General features: G+C 45.3%; 1 protein-coding gene across 7 annotated transcripts in view; it reads left to right on the top strand.

The window, feature by feature from the left end:
• The window catches only part of DCAF4 (DDB1 and CUL4 associated factor 4), a 185,848-nt gene that overhangs the window by 55,610 nt on the left and 113,840 nt on the right, over positions 1-16,398 (top strand). For all 7 annotated transcript variants that reach the window (XM_086937072.1, XM_086937073.1, XM_086937075.1 and 4 more), the window contains one exon: positions 9,841-9,952. In XM_086937072.1, the coding sequence (XP_086793198.1) occupies positions 9,841-9,952 (112 nt within the window). The remainder of the gene's footprint in view (positions 1-9,840; positions 9,953-16,398) is intronic.

The following is a 16,398-nucleotide window of genomic DNA, read 5'->3' on the forward strand; positions in this document are numbered from 1 at the left end:
CCCCTGAAGAAGAGGGTGAGCCAGATTTACCATTGTAAGTTACTACTGTCAGAAAGAAACAGTAGTAAGTCCAGCATCATACACGACTAACCACCAATACTGCAATACCCTCCTATAGAAAGACAGGGACTTAAAAATACAGCCCCACATGAAATGATATTAGATTATTTAAAATAGTAAAAAATATAATTTAACGTTTTAAAAAGTCTAAAAATTGAGCATTTTTATTATTTAGTTCTAGAATATTTTAACAACGTTTTTTGAATGTATACTTTAAACATTAAATTGTATTAAAATATGATAAAATTAATTTTAATTAATTCTGTCCACCGTTTTCAATAATTATTATTGCATAGCAAAATAAATCATCTTTTTAATGTAGGTCAGAATTTATTTTAAACTCCAGAAAAATATGTTTTACTTAATGTAATATAGTTACGTTACTGAAAGATTTAATTCAAAATTAAGTTAATACTGCTGCAGCATTTTTTAATTTGATACTAAATTTTTAATAAATATAACATTAATTTACATTAATATTTACCTGGAAAATATTTTTTCTGGAAACGTGCTAAAAAATAAACATGCAAGAATTTCTTGTTAGTGTTATGATGTTAATTTGACTTACTGCATGCTCTCTGCTGCCTGGGATCTGCTGCCTGACATCGTAGCGCCATTCTGACCACTGCTGCCTGGTATCGTAGCACTAACTGCTGATTGCTGCCTGCGATCGTAGCGCTTTACCGCCCACTGCTTTAATTCCCTTGCATTTGCTCGCATTGCCTGTTGCTGCCTGGTACTGCATTATTGCCTGACTCGCCTGATTACCACTGCCCATTCCAAAAGCGTCACTCCGACTGTGCCCCAATATCGTACTGCTTATCTTTGTTTACGTCTCCATTTTGTGTTGAGCCAGTCCCTACACCCCGCCCCCGCCTCCCATGTGAGAACCCCTCGCTCCGCCCCCTCTTCTATCCACATATGTCTAATGTCTTCTCGCGCAGCGGTCACGCGCAGCGGTCTCGCCGAAGGTGCGCCAAAGGTAAGCCCGTCTACGCCTGGACCGCGCCCAGCGCCAGACCCCCTGCCCCTCTCGCCGCCCACCCCCCCGCATTACCTACGATGCCGCCACCCTCCTAGCCCTTAACCCCGGCCGCGCCCCCACCTGCGTCCAAGCCGCTCCTGGACACACCCATGGACCTTTCTCCTGCTACTCCTGCAAATTCAGCAGCACCGACAACATCTCCGCTACGACCACTCCACAGATTCCCGACCCCAACCACCTACAATGCATCCTTCTCAACACCCGCTCGGTCCACAGGCACGCCATTGACCTTTGGAACCTACTAGACACCATCTTTCCTGACGTCGCCTTCCTAACGGAAACATGGATGAACGCTTCCTCCGCCCCTGACATCGCCATCGCTATCCCTGACGACTATAAGATCACACGCAAGGACCGCACCGACCATACAGGAGGAGGAATCGCTATCGTCCATAAGAAATCCATCCGCATCTCTACCAGCTCCGACGCCAACCTCGCTAACTCCGAACACCTTCACTTCCAGATCCACATCGACCCCAAGACAACTCTTAGAGGCACCCTCCTCTACAGACCTCCAGGACCCCGCGCAAAATTCAGTGAAGACATCACGGACTTCATCACCCCACACGCGCTCCCCTCCAAAGACTACATCCTTCTGGGAGACCTCAACTTCCACCTTGAAAAGATCAACGACCGCAACACCGCCACCCTCTTAGACAACCTCGCCAACCTCGGACTTAAACAACTGGTCACTTCCCCCACCCACATCGCAGGTCACACACTCGACCCCATCCTCACCTCCAGCAATCATGTCTCCTTCAGCCACACCACGGATCTCCTCTGGACTGACCACAGCTGCGTTCACTTCACCTACAACAAGCCGAAACCCATCATCCACCTCCAACCAACTCTACAAAGAAACTGGAACAAAATCACCACGGATCAGATCTCCACATCGCTCCTTCGAACCTCCCCAGCCCTCTCTTCTAACGCCAACGAAGCCGCCTCCAACCTCACCCTTTGGTTATCCAACACCGCCGACACCTTAGCACCACTGAAAAAACGTCAACACAAACTTGGCAACAAGAAGGCCTCATGGTTCAACGATGATCTCAAGAAGTCCAAGAAACTGTGCCGCTCCCTTGAAAAGGCCTGGAAAAAAGACCCATCCACTAGCAACAAGGACGCCTTCAAAAGCGCCACCCGCACTCACCACCAACTGATCCGAAAAGCCAAGAAAACAGCATTCAAGGATCGACTTGACAACAACGCCCACAACAGCAAGGAACTTTTCAACATCGTCAAAGAATTTTCCAACCCCTCGGCCAACTCCAACGACATCACCCCCTCTCAAACCCTCTGCGACTCCCTAGCCTCTTTTTTCCACAACAAGATTGCTGACATCCACAACAGCTTTGACAACCAACCCGGAAGCCAACCCACCCTACCATCTGCTGACCATCTTCCCCCCGTAAACACCCTTAACGCCTGGAACCCAATCTCCACTGAGGACACCATCCGCCTGATGAATTCCATCCACTCTGGATCCCCCACAGACCCATGCCCTCACCACATCTTCAACAAAGCAGACTCCGTCATAGCTCCGCACCTCCGAGACGTCATCAACTGCTCCTTCAACTCCGCTACCTTCCCAGAAGACTGGAAACACGCTGAACTCACCGCCCTTCTGAAAAAACCCACAGCGGACCCCACCGAACTCAAAAACTACCGCCCCATCTCGCTTCTTCCATTCCCGGCCAAAGTCATCGAGAAAGCCGTCAACAACCAGCTCGCCGCCTTCCTCGAAGCCAACAAATCACTCGACCCCTCACAATCTGGCTTCCGAGCCAAACACAGCACTGAGACCGCCCTCATCGCAGCAACAGACGACATTCGAACTCTACTGGACAATGGAGACAGTCGCCCTCATCCTCCTCGACCTCTCTGCAGCCTTCGACACAGTCTGCCACAGCACCCTTTTACAACGCCTCAGAAACATCGGAATCCAAGGAAAAGCACTGGAATGGATCACCTCGTTCCTCACCGGAAGAACCCAGAGAGTCCGCCTCCCACCATTCAAGTCCGAGGCCTCTGAAATCATCTGCGGCGTACCGCAAGGATCCTCACTCAGTCCCACCCTCTTCAACGTATACATGAGTCCCCTCGCGGCCATCGCACGCCAACACAACCTCAACATCATCTCTTACGCGGATGACACTCAACTGATCCTTTCTCTCACCAAGGACCCCAGCACCGCCAAAACTAACCTACACGAAGGAATGAAAGAAGTCGCCGAATGGATGAAACACAGCCGTCTGAAACTGAACTCAGACAAAACAGAAGTCCTCATCTTAGGTACATCCCCCTCTGCATGGGACGACTCCTGGTGGCCGGAAGCCCTCGGAAAAGCACCCATCCCGACAGACCACGCACGGAACCTTGGCGTCATCCTGGATTGTTCACTCTCAATGAACAGACAAGTCAGCGCCGTATCCTCTTCCTGCTTTAACATTCTTCGCATGCTCAGAAAAACATTTCGCTGGATCCCCTCCGAAACAAGGAAAACAGTCACCCACGCTCTAGTCACGAGCCGACTGGACTACGGAAACACCCTCTACGCAGGTACCACCGCTAAACTCCAGAAGAAACTACAACGAATCCAAAACGCCTCAGCCAGGCTCATATCAGACATCCCACGCAACGAACACATCTCTGGTCACCTTAAAGACCTCCACTGGCTACCCGTCAATAAGAGGATCACTTTCCGACTGCTTACCCACGCACACAAATCACTCTACGACATCGGACCAGATTGCCTCAACTCTCGACTGTCCTTCTACACCCCCTCCCGCCAACTTCGCTCTTCCAGCCAAGCCTTCGCCACTGTACCTCGCATCAACAAGACCACCATGGGAGGCAGATCCTTTTCATACCTGGCTGCCAAAACATGGAACTCACTTCCCGCTTACCTTCGCCTCACCCAGAATCACCTAGCGTTCAGAAAGCAGCTTAAAACGTGGATATTTGACAAATAATCCTCCTCCCCTTCCTAAGCGCCTTGAAACCCTCTGGGTATGTAGTGCGCTATACAAATGTTATGACTTGACTTGACTTGACATTGTGAAATAATCATATATTTTCATAAGAATTATCACAGGTCTAGTCGTTTTGATAGCACTTTGTCATAATAATAGCACATCATTAACTTTTTATAGAGAAAGCACTTTATGTGAATAAAAAGTACCTGTAAAGTCACACACATTACCATGTTGGGGAAGAACACATGTGAAAAACACTGCAGATAGAAGATATATATTGCTTTGTGACAGATGGTAGATGTATATACAATAGTACACTAAGCATGAGTTAAAAAATTGACCCATTGAAGGGGAAGAAATAGCAGGCCTCTTGGGGTTACTTTGATGTATTCCAAGGCCTTATCTAATGGTTGGTTAAAATGTAGTTGTGGGTCAATCTGGCAAGGGGATCACAAAGAGAGAAGCGATGTATAAATTACTGGTAGTCTGGTTATTTTTCACTCTCAGTCCAGTTAATGCGAATTGTAACTTATCCTCCTTCATTTTCATTTACACATTTAACTCTGGGGGGACTTAGTACCAACAAGACACTCCATCAGGACGAGCATCTGTTGGAATCCATTAAAATGACAACAGGGCAAATGACTCAGTTTTCAATGTGGTTATAGTTGGAGGAAGATAAAACGTGATGGGTGTCCAGTATAGGGGGGGAGGGGAGGGTGTGTGTGTGTCTCTTCTTTCCTGTTAGGCTGGGGATATACAAGAAAGAGGTATAATATTGTTAGCTGATTGCAGACTAGTGAATTTGTGAAAAGTGCATATCTATACTTTTATCAAACCTTTCCTGCCATAGGTGATGTGCTGAAACGAATACTCTCGGAATTAATATAGAGGTAGCGGACAATTAAACCCATGTACATTTTTATGAAAATATGTGATTTTTTTCATTATAAGGCAATGATTAACCCATCTACCTTATACAGATTAACATAGTTTTACAATTTTTGTTTGGGATAGGAGTCTCATATCTTTTTCCTATAAATATTGTCCTTATTCCAAAACCACTGTTTCTTAAATATGTTCAGCCTGTCTTCATACATACTGGCAAATGCGTCAACCAAAATAGCCCTCTGTAAAATTGCGAATCAGTAAAACAGGCCGTTACCGAACGCAAAAAATCATATCCCAATGAATCAACCCCAATACAGAAAAATCTCACCACAACCTCACAGCAGTTGAACTGGACCAAACAGGACTTCTACCATGTGGCACAATTTCCCCATGTCATAGGATCCATTGACTGCATGCATGTCCCCATCTGACTCCCTCAGCCAAGGAGTACATATTCGGCAACCGGAAGTCCTATCACTCGATAAACTTGCAGGTCATGTGCAATGTCAAGCACATAATTACGGACATTGTAGAGCAATTTCCCAGGAGCACACACACAACTCCTACGTATTCAGACACAGTGGCATCCATAGGCGTCTGCTCAACAGTGAATTCGGAGTGGGACACCTACTTGGTACATACATATACCTATTTGTTACGCCATCATCACATATGTAATTGAATTTATGCCGCTAACCCTTTGCTCCTCACCCTGTAGGTGACAGCGCATGCGCCTTGCATGAGTATCTCCTCACTCCCTTCCTCAACCCAGCAACACCTCTGGAGCCGCGCTACAATGCGGCACATATCAGTACCAGGAATGTGGTAGAGCAAACATTTGGTATCCTTAAAAGTCGCTTCAGGATCCTACATAAGACGAGAGGTGCATTGCAGTATAACCCTGTAAACTGTTGCAGGATAAAAGCAGTGTGTGCCATGCTGCACAACATTGCGACAAGAAAAGGGATACCAATAGAGGTGGACGGAGATGACCACTTTCGTGGTGACCAACCCCCTGCACAACACTGACAGGCACACGTGCCAAAAACAGCTAAAGGTCAAGGGAGGCAGAAATACATCACACCACATCACTTCAGAGCCAGGTAAGAATGAGCCATCACAATATATTCTGGAGTGCAAATGTTTAATTCACATGAGCACTTGTCAAAGTAAATATACATAATTCGTAAACATGACGGTGACTCAACACATTGTGAAAAGATACAAATCCGTTGGCATCACAGGAGTACGATCACGATATGCAAGTGTCCCATGGTTACGCCACCATGGACAAATAGGCAGAAGTGCATGTCTATTGCCGCTTTCCACGTATCCTCAGCCTCCTGTCGCGTTGCTCCTCTACATCACCACGATGTGTGTCGCGGCTGTAGAGCTGCATGAACTGTGACTTCGGGAAGGAGCTACGTAACGAAGTGTCCTTGAACCAAAAATAATATACGTGGGGAAAAGGTAGGCTTTGGTTTGCAACCTATACCAAAAAACCCCGTTCTAAACAAAATGAAAAAACGCGAAGGGGCAAGGAGCCGGGAACCCTCCGTAGCGCTAAACAAACAGCGCGAGTGAAAGCAAAGCCGCCGCGGAGTGACCCAAAGCGTCACTTCCGCAAACAACGAAGCTACGCGTAGCCCAGCAACAGCGAGCTGACGCTCACGCTCGTAACAAGCTTCGAAAACACAGCGTATTTAGTTAACGATGACGCTGGAGTGAACGGGAGCCCCCGAGCACTTGAAAACGGGAACACAGGGGGCAAACAAGAGGGGGAGGACAATAAAAGGGAAGGGATACCAGGATACCGCTACCTACACTAAAGGGAAATGCAACAACGGGAATGGGACCAAAAACGTAGCAGGAAGGCACACAAATCCTCTCACGAGCCCGTGAGAGGAACTGGACAGCATCAAAGGAGTAGGGAAGACAATGAGGAGGCTCAGCTCTCTGCTTTCTGCAACAACCAACAACCAGGAAGGGAATCCAAACACTGGCAATATCGAGCAATGAGCTAAAGGTAGGACTGGTTTTTATCTACCTATCCCTGGTCATGTGATGGCAAGGCATGGTCACAGAGATAGGACTAGCTCGATTCCTAACACTGTTACTGGTCTCCGGCACAGATGCCGCCTCACTGCCCTCCTCTCCTCCCAAGTTGCTGGCCCTAAATGTGTCAGACTGCAGATGTTCAACTGCAGTGGTCACCTGGCCTAAGGCCTTCGCTACATCCCCTCAGTAATGACCTAGGTCTATCTGCAGTGACACGGATCTGCATGACAAAACAGCAGTGCTGTTGCAGAGCTTGGCGATGGCCCTAGTAGATGCAGTAGAACGGAGCAAGTTCTGCCGATGCCTCCTGCGCTCGCTGTGTTGTCCTGCTAGGATGGCACCCTGTAGGGTCTTGTTGATGTCACAATTCCCCTCTGCTACAACTGTGGTCAGTTGACGCACAGTGTCTGTCATCGTGCACATGTGTTTTGCCAATTTTGAGAGGTTGAGGTTCATTATTCCCATATTTCTCCCCTGCAGGCGCTGAACACGCAGCATCTGGGACTCTACCCCACCATAGACGTTTGTAGGCTGTTTTGATCCCTCAGCAATACTGCCCATGGACCTGCGCCACTGTCTGACTCGGCCACGCGCTGGTGTTGGAGTTGGCGGAGTGACACGTGACTGGCGGGGAACATTTGTGGGTGCTGGGCTAGGATCCATATCAATTACCTGCAGAAAGGGGACATGTGCCCTGCGTCTTGGTGGTGTAGTTGGTAGTGGTGGTGATGTCGGAAGTGGCGGTGGTGGTGCTGGTGTGGATTGACGTCCCTATGGAGTCTCTCCATCAGTTTCTGCCGGTGTTTCGGAAATTATGAGAAGTTCGCTGTCATCAGAGTCCACCAGAGATGCATCTGTGTGTGGAACAGTGCATTGTTATTTTATTTTGTTACTTTAACTGTTTATCATTTCGCATACTTTGAACATAATAAATAACATATTTAGACAGACTGTTTGACCTGTACTGCTGGTCTAATTTCTTGCGCATTGGTGATCATACATGCACACTTTACTGATATGACTACAACTCCCATGATGCAATACTTCTGTGATGGTATATGTGTTATGCACTTCTTCCTGCACACTGTGATTAGCCTGGGGAGATGGGCATGGGTATACAATACGCAGGGTATCAGCACAGGCATGCATCTTACCTTGTTCTATGGTCGCTGCGCCGTAAGTGTCCATTTGAGTGACTCCCACGACTGCCTCTGGCTCAATAGTCCCCTCAACGAGGTCCTCAAGGGCTGTGTTGGCAGGTACTCTGGATGGCCCCCCTCCTGTGCCAGTTGCTTCCTTCACCCTTTCCGCAATGCGCTCTTTTGCCCTTTTCCTGAGGTCATACCACCTCTTTTTCAGATCGTCAATGCTGCGGTGCGGAACTCCTACCGCATTTACCCTCTCCTTGATGCGCAGCCAGATCTTACACTTCTCGGCTTCGGGCACCTTGAGTGACAGCTTTCCAAAAATCATGTCATGCTTGCTGCTCACCCCCTCTATCAAATGTTCCAGTTCCCTATCAGAGAACTTTCTCTTCCTCTTCCTTGGTGTGTCATTCTTGTCCATCCTGCATAGCTGTGGTGTGGCTGGGTTGTGAGGGTGAAGTCTCTCAGCTCAGCCCCTATGCTCTGCCTCCTCCGGGCACTGAATGAAGCATGGGCTGGATGACTTCCTGGTTGTGATGTCATCAGCCTGCTTCCAATGCGACCCATTTTTTGCGAATTCGCTAATTCCGAAATCGCTAATTCCGAAATCGGTAATAGCGAATTTGGAATTTGCTAATCTTTATTTTGAGGACTCACTATCGTGTATTCTGTGTTTTTTAGCAATTTTTACAGAATCACAAAAAAATACTGAACCTGTTAATGCATCCCGAAAACAAATCCTTATTTGCGATTCCTTAATTATCGCTAATGAGGACTAGTTTTTCCTAATTTTGATGCATGTGCACCATAGTGAATAACTGCATGCAGGATGTCCATTTAATTTTCTCCGTGGTTGGAGCTCCTGAAGTAGTTACCATAAAAATTGTGCAATGCCTAATGTTTCTAAGATTTATGTAGAGCCGTGTGCCAGCCCCTTGAAAAAGATTTGTGATAAAGCGGATACTCTTAAAAGATACATCTATGGGATGACCTATCTCTTTCAGCAGCCAGTCCATTACCTTTGGAGACATTTTGAATGATGGATGGATGCAACTTCCCATTTGAGCCCCTCTTGGCCTCTGTAAGTTTAGTGAATTCTAGGTTTCACTGTTTTCAGGGATCACAGAGGAAGGATCAGTATAAAGTAACTATGCCCCATTTACTCCTACACAGATCTGTTAAGTTCTTTCTATGTTCCATTTCTGGAAAACAATGACAATTCCCTTTTTTAAGGAACATCTTGTCTCCTAGTAACAACGAGATACCCCATTCTCCTCAGCCACAACCTGTAAATAAATGTCACTTGCACCACCCTGTCTCCCTCACCTCCTGCATTAGTGCAGGTACTTGCATACCCTCCATTGATGTTGATGGCAACTTCAAGGACCCGGAGTTCCCTACAACCTCTTCCCATTCCAATAATGTGGTCTGATGACTGGCTCTGTTACACAAGATGTGCAAGAAAGTAGTTTAGCTATCAAAAACAGTGTCAGTCAAAGCAATTGTTTGGCTAGGCTGTCTTAATTTGTTTTATGGCTTTGATATTACAACTGCGCGAGTTGAACTAAGCACTGTGGGTCTCTCTAATGTTCAGAACATGATCTTAACATACCTTTTGGCAGGAGAATATTCTGAATCATCTGTATCTGGATTTTCCTTTTAGGCCTGACAAGAAACAACTCAAAAGAGCGGGAACAATCTAGGAGGGACAACTGCAGGCAAAGTCACAGCTCTCATGAAGGAAGAAGACAGAAAAACTGCCCCCCTAACAAAAGGTATTGTTGTGTCCTAAAACAGTCTGAATCAGGTTGGCAACCCTCTGATATCCCATTATTGTTTTACCACTTATTGATGCTTAGTTAAATCAGGGTACAATTAGCCTTTCTGCATCTTTGATTCTACATTGTTATTCTCAAACATTGTTGCTCTTTTCCAGATACATGAGGGTAATAAGTGGTTTACTAATGAGTAGTCCCATTGTATAATCAAAGCCAAGGGTTCCCTGTTTCTGGTCACCTAGGCACCATCTCCAATCTATATTATAGAGTTATACTAAATATAATATCGAGGCTACCTCTAGTGTAAAGTGTCATCTTTATGGGTAATTTAGTCATTTGTGTGAGAGTAGACCTTAACTGTCATGTTACTGTTGTACCCAGTAATTGATATTCAATAGCTTCAAAGTACTTTCCCTGCAGAACAAATGATAACTATATATATGCTAACATTTTAGAACAGGAAAATGGTAGACTTCGAAAAAAATAATCAAGGAAATGCATTGACTACTAATCAATTAAACTGGATTATCACTATTATTAATTATGAACAACTCAAGAATTTGAAAACTGAGCGGTGGTGGTTTCAGGCTGTCACCAAATTGACCAATCATTTTGCCACGTCTTTGCACCGGGTGCCTTAAGCGATGAATATAGAAAAATAACATAGATGTATATATTACAAAAATAACATTGATGTAAATATTACAACAGTGGTATTTTTGGTATGTTTTAGTCCTGAGGAAGTCGTAAGGGGAATACTCCCGCTGCATCTAAACGAGTTGGCGTATGGCTAAAAAAGTAATAAAAGAACACAAAGAGGAACAAGAATTTCAGCATCTTTCTTTTCTAAAAAGTTATTATGAATTATAGTCTTGATTGTATTAGTGTGTGCCTTGAATTTGGTGAATATTTGTAAAGTGCTGCTGATCACCTGTGAGGGTATCCAGGCGCTGGGGGATGCTGCTGCTGGATGTAGGTTAGTCGAACAGCCACGTTTTCAGACCTTTCCTGATTCCTGCAGGGTGGGGGGGGGGGGGGGATTCTGCTTCAGTAGAAGCTGGGAGTGTGGGAGAGAAGGGTGGAGCGCACTTGTGTTAGGAGTTGCACTTGTGTTAGGGGTTGATTGAAGTTCAACCTGTGGGCAGTGACGAAATTAGAAAAGTCCTACTGTTGACCGTGAAAATACGCAGCTCCAGTTTTTGTGACGTTAGGGGTTGAAGGCTGATATCTCGGCACAATGCACAAGTGTAGCTGTGGGTGGGTGAGTGTAGAGCCAGGGTTCCTGGCGCTAGACGCGGTCTGGGCTCCAATGGCCTTGGCTTTGGTGCGCCAGCTGGGCACCTGTCTGCACATCGGCTGCTCAGGTGCACTGCGGTCTTTTATTGGAAAATATCCAAGAAAAGTTTATGACCAGTTCTCAACCTGAATGAGTTTCTCCATATGTACATATTAAAGTACTAATGGCCCACCCGCAGATTCACGGTTCTTCAATGACACTGTACTTTCCGCTCCATTAAAATGCTTGTGATACGAAGCAACAACTCTTTCAACTCCATTTCTTTCTTTCATTAGTAGAGCACCCATTCTGTACACACTTGCATCTGACATAGGAATAGTGTGATTTATTCACATCATACAGTTTCAGTTCAACCACGTTCACAATCCTCCTCTTGAATTGGTCAACTGCTTTATCACAGTCTTGCGACCAATCAGTTACTAAATTTTTCTACAGAAAATTCCCTCAACACCCTTATCCTCTTAGAAAAATGCTCCACAAATTTGAAGTAATAATCCTCCATCCCAAGAAACAATTGCAATTGTTTTTTGTTTTTATTGGGGCGTGATGTCCATTCAGTGGCCTGAACCCACTGCCTGATATCAAGTGACCAAGTTATTCTACCTCAGGTTAATCAAACTTGCATTTATTTACGCTAGATGTCAAGCCCTCCGCATTCAAGCTTTTAAGTACCCTGGGAAATACAGCATCATGCTCACTCTGGTTGTTTCACCTCACCCATATATCGCTCTGAAATACTTTGCACTTTGATCCCCCTCAAATAATCTTTGCATTGGCCCTCTGAAAATACATCAGAGGCTGAAGCGAGTACAAATGGCATTCTAATAAATCTATTTATTAATTATTGTGCTAGATGTATTTGTTATTAGGTTAGTCTTGTGCTCTAAGGAAATTGGAGAATTTCCTCAATTTTTAAGTGCTGATCTATTAAGTTTAATATGAGTTAGTTGTAATTATTACAGTGCAAAAAGGAGGGAAGAATAAAATAAATGAGGAGGAGGTTTACCTGTTGTGAGACAGCAAGGAGAGGAGCTAGGTTAAAAATGGTTTGGTATTGTAGGAATTGCTACTCCGAAGGTTATTTTCATGCAAGATTCTTAGTAATGTTGAGGTAGGATGCAGAAAATATAAAGAGTACAAAGAAAAGCTGAAAAGTGTTTACCTGTGGGCAGGGTATATACTTTGTTCCATCTTAGGTTGTTCTATTTGGCTGTTGATGGTGTTGATGCTGTCTGTTCTTTTTACATAGATATTGAAATTGCTTTACTTTGTACTTTTTTTATATGGGCACAGGTCTGGGTTATTGCTGGAGTTATACCTTATAACTTGTGCTCTTGGCTATGTGGTTACAATTGGTTTATATATTTCTTTGTATGTACAGAAAGGTGAGAAGGTAGGAAGTACTATTGGAGAGATGGTGGTGGGATTGTGGCATTCCTCTCCTTCACGTTCCGGCTTATGTAGGCTTGTTAGTGACTTGATAGTTTTTGTATGGGAGAGAGTTTGAGCCAGAGTGTGTTTGTGATATAAATGTGGGTGTAGGGTTTTGTTTTACTGGTGTGTTAAAACAAAGTTCAATTCTGTTCTGATATCTTATGGATGATAAGACGTTGGTGTGATTGGTGATTTTTTGTTGTTTTGTTTTTTTGGGAAGTGGTATGAGTGAGTGCTGGTGGTGGAGTGTGGTTGTCTAGTTTTAGTACTCTGAAATCAGCAGTTGATGAGATTCATTGTTGGGTGCGTATGTGTGGATAAGTTGGTTTGTGTGGGGTTGAGTTATGCTGAGTGATTAAGGTTTTAGATGAAGAGAGAGATTATGAGGATGGGTGTTAGGAGAAATGTATTTGACCAGTCTATCAATAGGGCATTCCCTTTTGACCATGGTTGGTAGAATCTGGGGCGTACTGTAGGCATTTCTTCATTTTAGCATTTGTGAACAAGTTTATTTGTGTATAGCCCCAGTCTTGAAAAAGAGTTTCTAAGATTTCATAGTTTAGAACCCAACTCTGTTTTTGGGAATGTGGTACTATGGGGGAGTCAGTTTCCACATCTGGTAAGCCTGGTAGGTGAACTGCTGACCTGTTCACATTTTCTGCTATTAGCCATTTCCATATGGCTTGAGATTCAAGAGATAGCAGTCTTGCATGAGTCCCTGTCTGCTGGTTCAGATAATGCATAGTTTTTTTTACTTCTGTTTATTAGATATAAGAGGCACATTTACATCTTTTAGGTTGTCCAAAACATGGTCATCACATGTTGGATATCTTGGTCTCTGATCAGTACAACTGCATACATGTTAAATTCACATATAAATCAATACATCTTATTAGCATTGATAATGTTAGAACAGTTCTGGTTCAGCAGGCAACGTTGGTATTTCACATATCCCTCCTCTGTAAGTGTTTCATCCACCCCACAGTTTAATCAATTTTTTGGGGCAGCCCCTTCATATATATATACAGTTCTTTCTGCCACCATGGCCTTGTCCATATCTTTGCACCAGTTTGCACATGTCAGCGCTGTCGCCCCTCCCCAGTGCTGAACTATACCTCTCTTAACCTGCATCATTCCTATTGTCACCCATATCTGTGCCATAGAACTAAGATCTGTTGCTTCCCAGATATTTAGGAGACATCGTTTGGGGTCAGGGGGAACTGGTTTTCCGCTAATCCTATCCCTAGAAATAGTGCTCATGACGGATTTCCAGTATGACAGTACAGTGGGACAATCCCAGATTGTGTGAAAGAAGGTACCAATAGCCCCACATTGTCATAGACAGAGCTGTGTGGGAGCCTTCCCTATTTTATAAAGCGTGGTTCTTGTATAGTATACTCTGTGAAGTATTTTGAGCTGTATTAACTGGAGTTTAGAAGTGATCGCAACTTCTCTAAGGACGCTAGCGCTTTCTGCCAGTCGGTGTCGTCTAGTTCTCCCACCTCCTCCCCCCATTTGTCCCTAAGCTGCTGCAGAGGATCGGGCTCATTGTTGATGATCTTACGGTATGTCATGGACATCTCCTTTGTGGTTATATGGTCCGTTAGTAGTCTATTCTTCAACGGTTAGGCCTCGGGTGGTGTGGTGCCAGGCAGGATCACTGCCTCTAGAGCGTGTTTTATCTGATGGTATCGGAATAGCTCAGTTGATGCCATCTCATACTGTTGTTGAAGCTGCTCAAAGGGGATCATTGTACCCCGTACCCAGAGGTCCCCCACCTTGGATATCCCTATGTCGTCCCAGTGTTTAAAGCTGCTCCTGCCCAGCCTGCCCAATTTGTCCATAGTCCACAAGGGTGTTGCCTGTGTTACCTTACCATGCCACCCTAATTTTTTTACACACGATGGTCCACACTTGGAGCACGTGGTTTGTCGGGTTTACCAGGGTACGGGTCTTGTTATAGAGTGCTCAGTGCTGGCCCTCCTCACCCAGTTCTATTCTGTCAAGGCCGTAGGCCGGGTCTGTATTTGGGACATCGAGCCCGTGATTAATAACAGTTAATTGGGACGACCAGTAGTATACTTGGATACTTGGGAGTGCTATACCGCCATCATACCAGGTGCGGAACAACTTTGCCATAGCTGCACACGGTGGCTTATTATTCCACAGGAGTTTCGTGAGTTCTGCGTCTTTTGTACGGAAGTAGGGCTGGGGGACCTGGAAAGGGGTGTTTTGGAGGGCATATAAAAATCTTGAGAGTGCCATCATCTTGAAGAAGGCCGCTTTCCCTAACAGTGTTAGTGGGAGTGTTTGCCAGTGTTTGTGTCCGTTTGCAGTCTACGGAGAGGAGCTTGAAGGTTTAGAGTCATGAAGGTCCCCGGGTCATGAGTGATGTGAATACCCAAGTATTTAAAAGTGTTTCCTGCCAGCATTATAGGGCACCTAGCAGGGAGTGTTGGTGGAGATCCCCTTAGCACGTACATCACAGACTTAGTCCAATTGATTGTGTATCCTGAGTGCCTGCCATACCAGTCACAGATGTCCAATAAACATGTGAGAGATCGTTTAGGAGAGGCCAGGTAAAGAAGGACATCATCGGCCTATAGGGTGATCCGGTCTTCGCAGCTCACCGTCCAGTGAAGTCCGCAAATGACGGGATCATGCCGCATCCAGGCCGCTAGGGGCTCCAGGATAAGGGCAAATAGGAGCGGTGATAGCGGGCAACCCTGCCTAGTGCCGCAATGGAGTGGGAACTCATTGGACTTATGTCCGTTGGCTACGACATGCACGAGTGGGGCAGCGTAAAGCATTTTTACCCAGGCAATGAATTTCGGCCGAATCCAAACTTCACTAGGACAGCAAATAGGAAAGGCCATTCGACCGTCTCAAAGGCCATTGGGCGTTCAGGGAGACAATAATGGAGTCCTCTTGTATAGTATGTTTACGACCCAGCACACTGTGGAAACTCCTCAGATTGAGGGCTGTATTTCTACCTGGCATGAAGCCTGATTGGTCTGGGTGTATCAGGTGTGGCGTGAGGGTTTTAGCCAGGACTTTGGCTTTGGCATTAATCAGAGATATAGGTCTGTAGGAGGTGCACTGCAGGTTTGCTGCGCTTTTTAATGGCCACTATCGTCGCTATCCGTTGATCTCTCAGAAGTTTTTCTCTGTCCAGAGCAGCCTCATACATAGTCACGAGATGAGGTGTGAGTAATATCGTATTTCTTTTGTACCACTCGATGGGTATACCGTTTGGGCCCATGGCCTTCCCTGGTTGGTGATTCTCAATGGCGATCGCAATCTCCTCTGTGGAAAGTCCACTTCCAATAATTGAGACCCCACTTCCACATTGTTGTATTGTCCATCTAACTAAGAAACAGAGTTCATCGTGTAGTATATTCCCAATAGGCTCTGCGCATTGGAATAACATAAACGATAGTTTAGACGTAGGACTGGAGTCGACTAGGTCCATATCGAGTATGTTAGACTTAATTGTGAATACGAGCTAGCTCAGAGGTCACTAGAAACTTTCTCGAATAAACAAGAAGGGATTCGTTTCTGACAACCATATAACATGACAACTTTGTTCCCCAAGAATAAGAAATATATCTTCAGAGTCGTGGAACCAATAGATGGCTATTTCACTCAGTCAATCGTGCATGCTTCGTTTCACCAGGGTTTTTGCAGAGAAATAGAGAGACGGGCGTTTTCA

The sequence above is a fragment of the Lissotriton vulgaris genome, chromosome 9, assembly GCF_964263255.1.
Source record: "Lissotriton vulgaris chromosome 9, aLisVul1.2, whole genome shotgun sequence".
Taxonomy (NCBI): Eukaryota; Metazoa; Chordata; class Amphibia; order Caudata; family Salamandridae; genus Lissotriton; species Lissotriton vulgaris.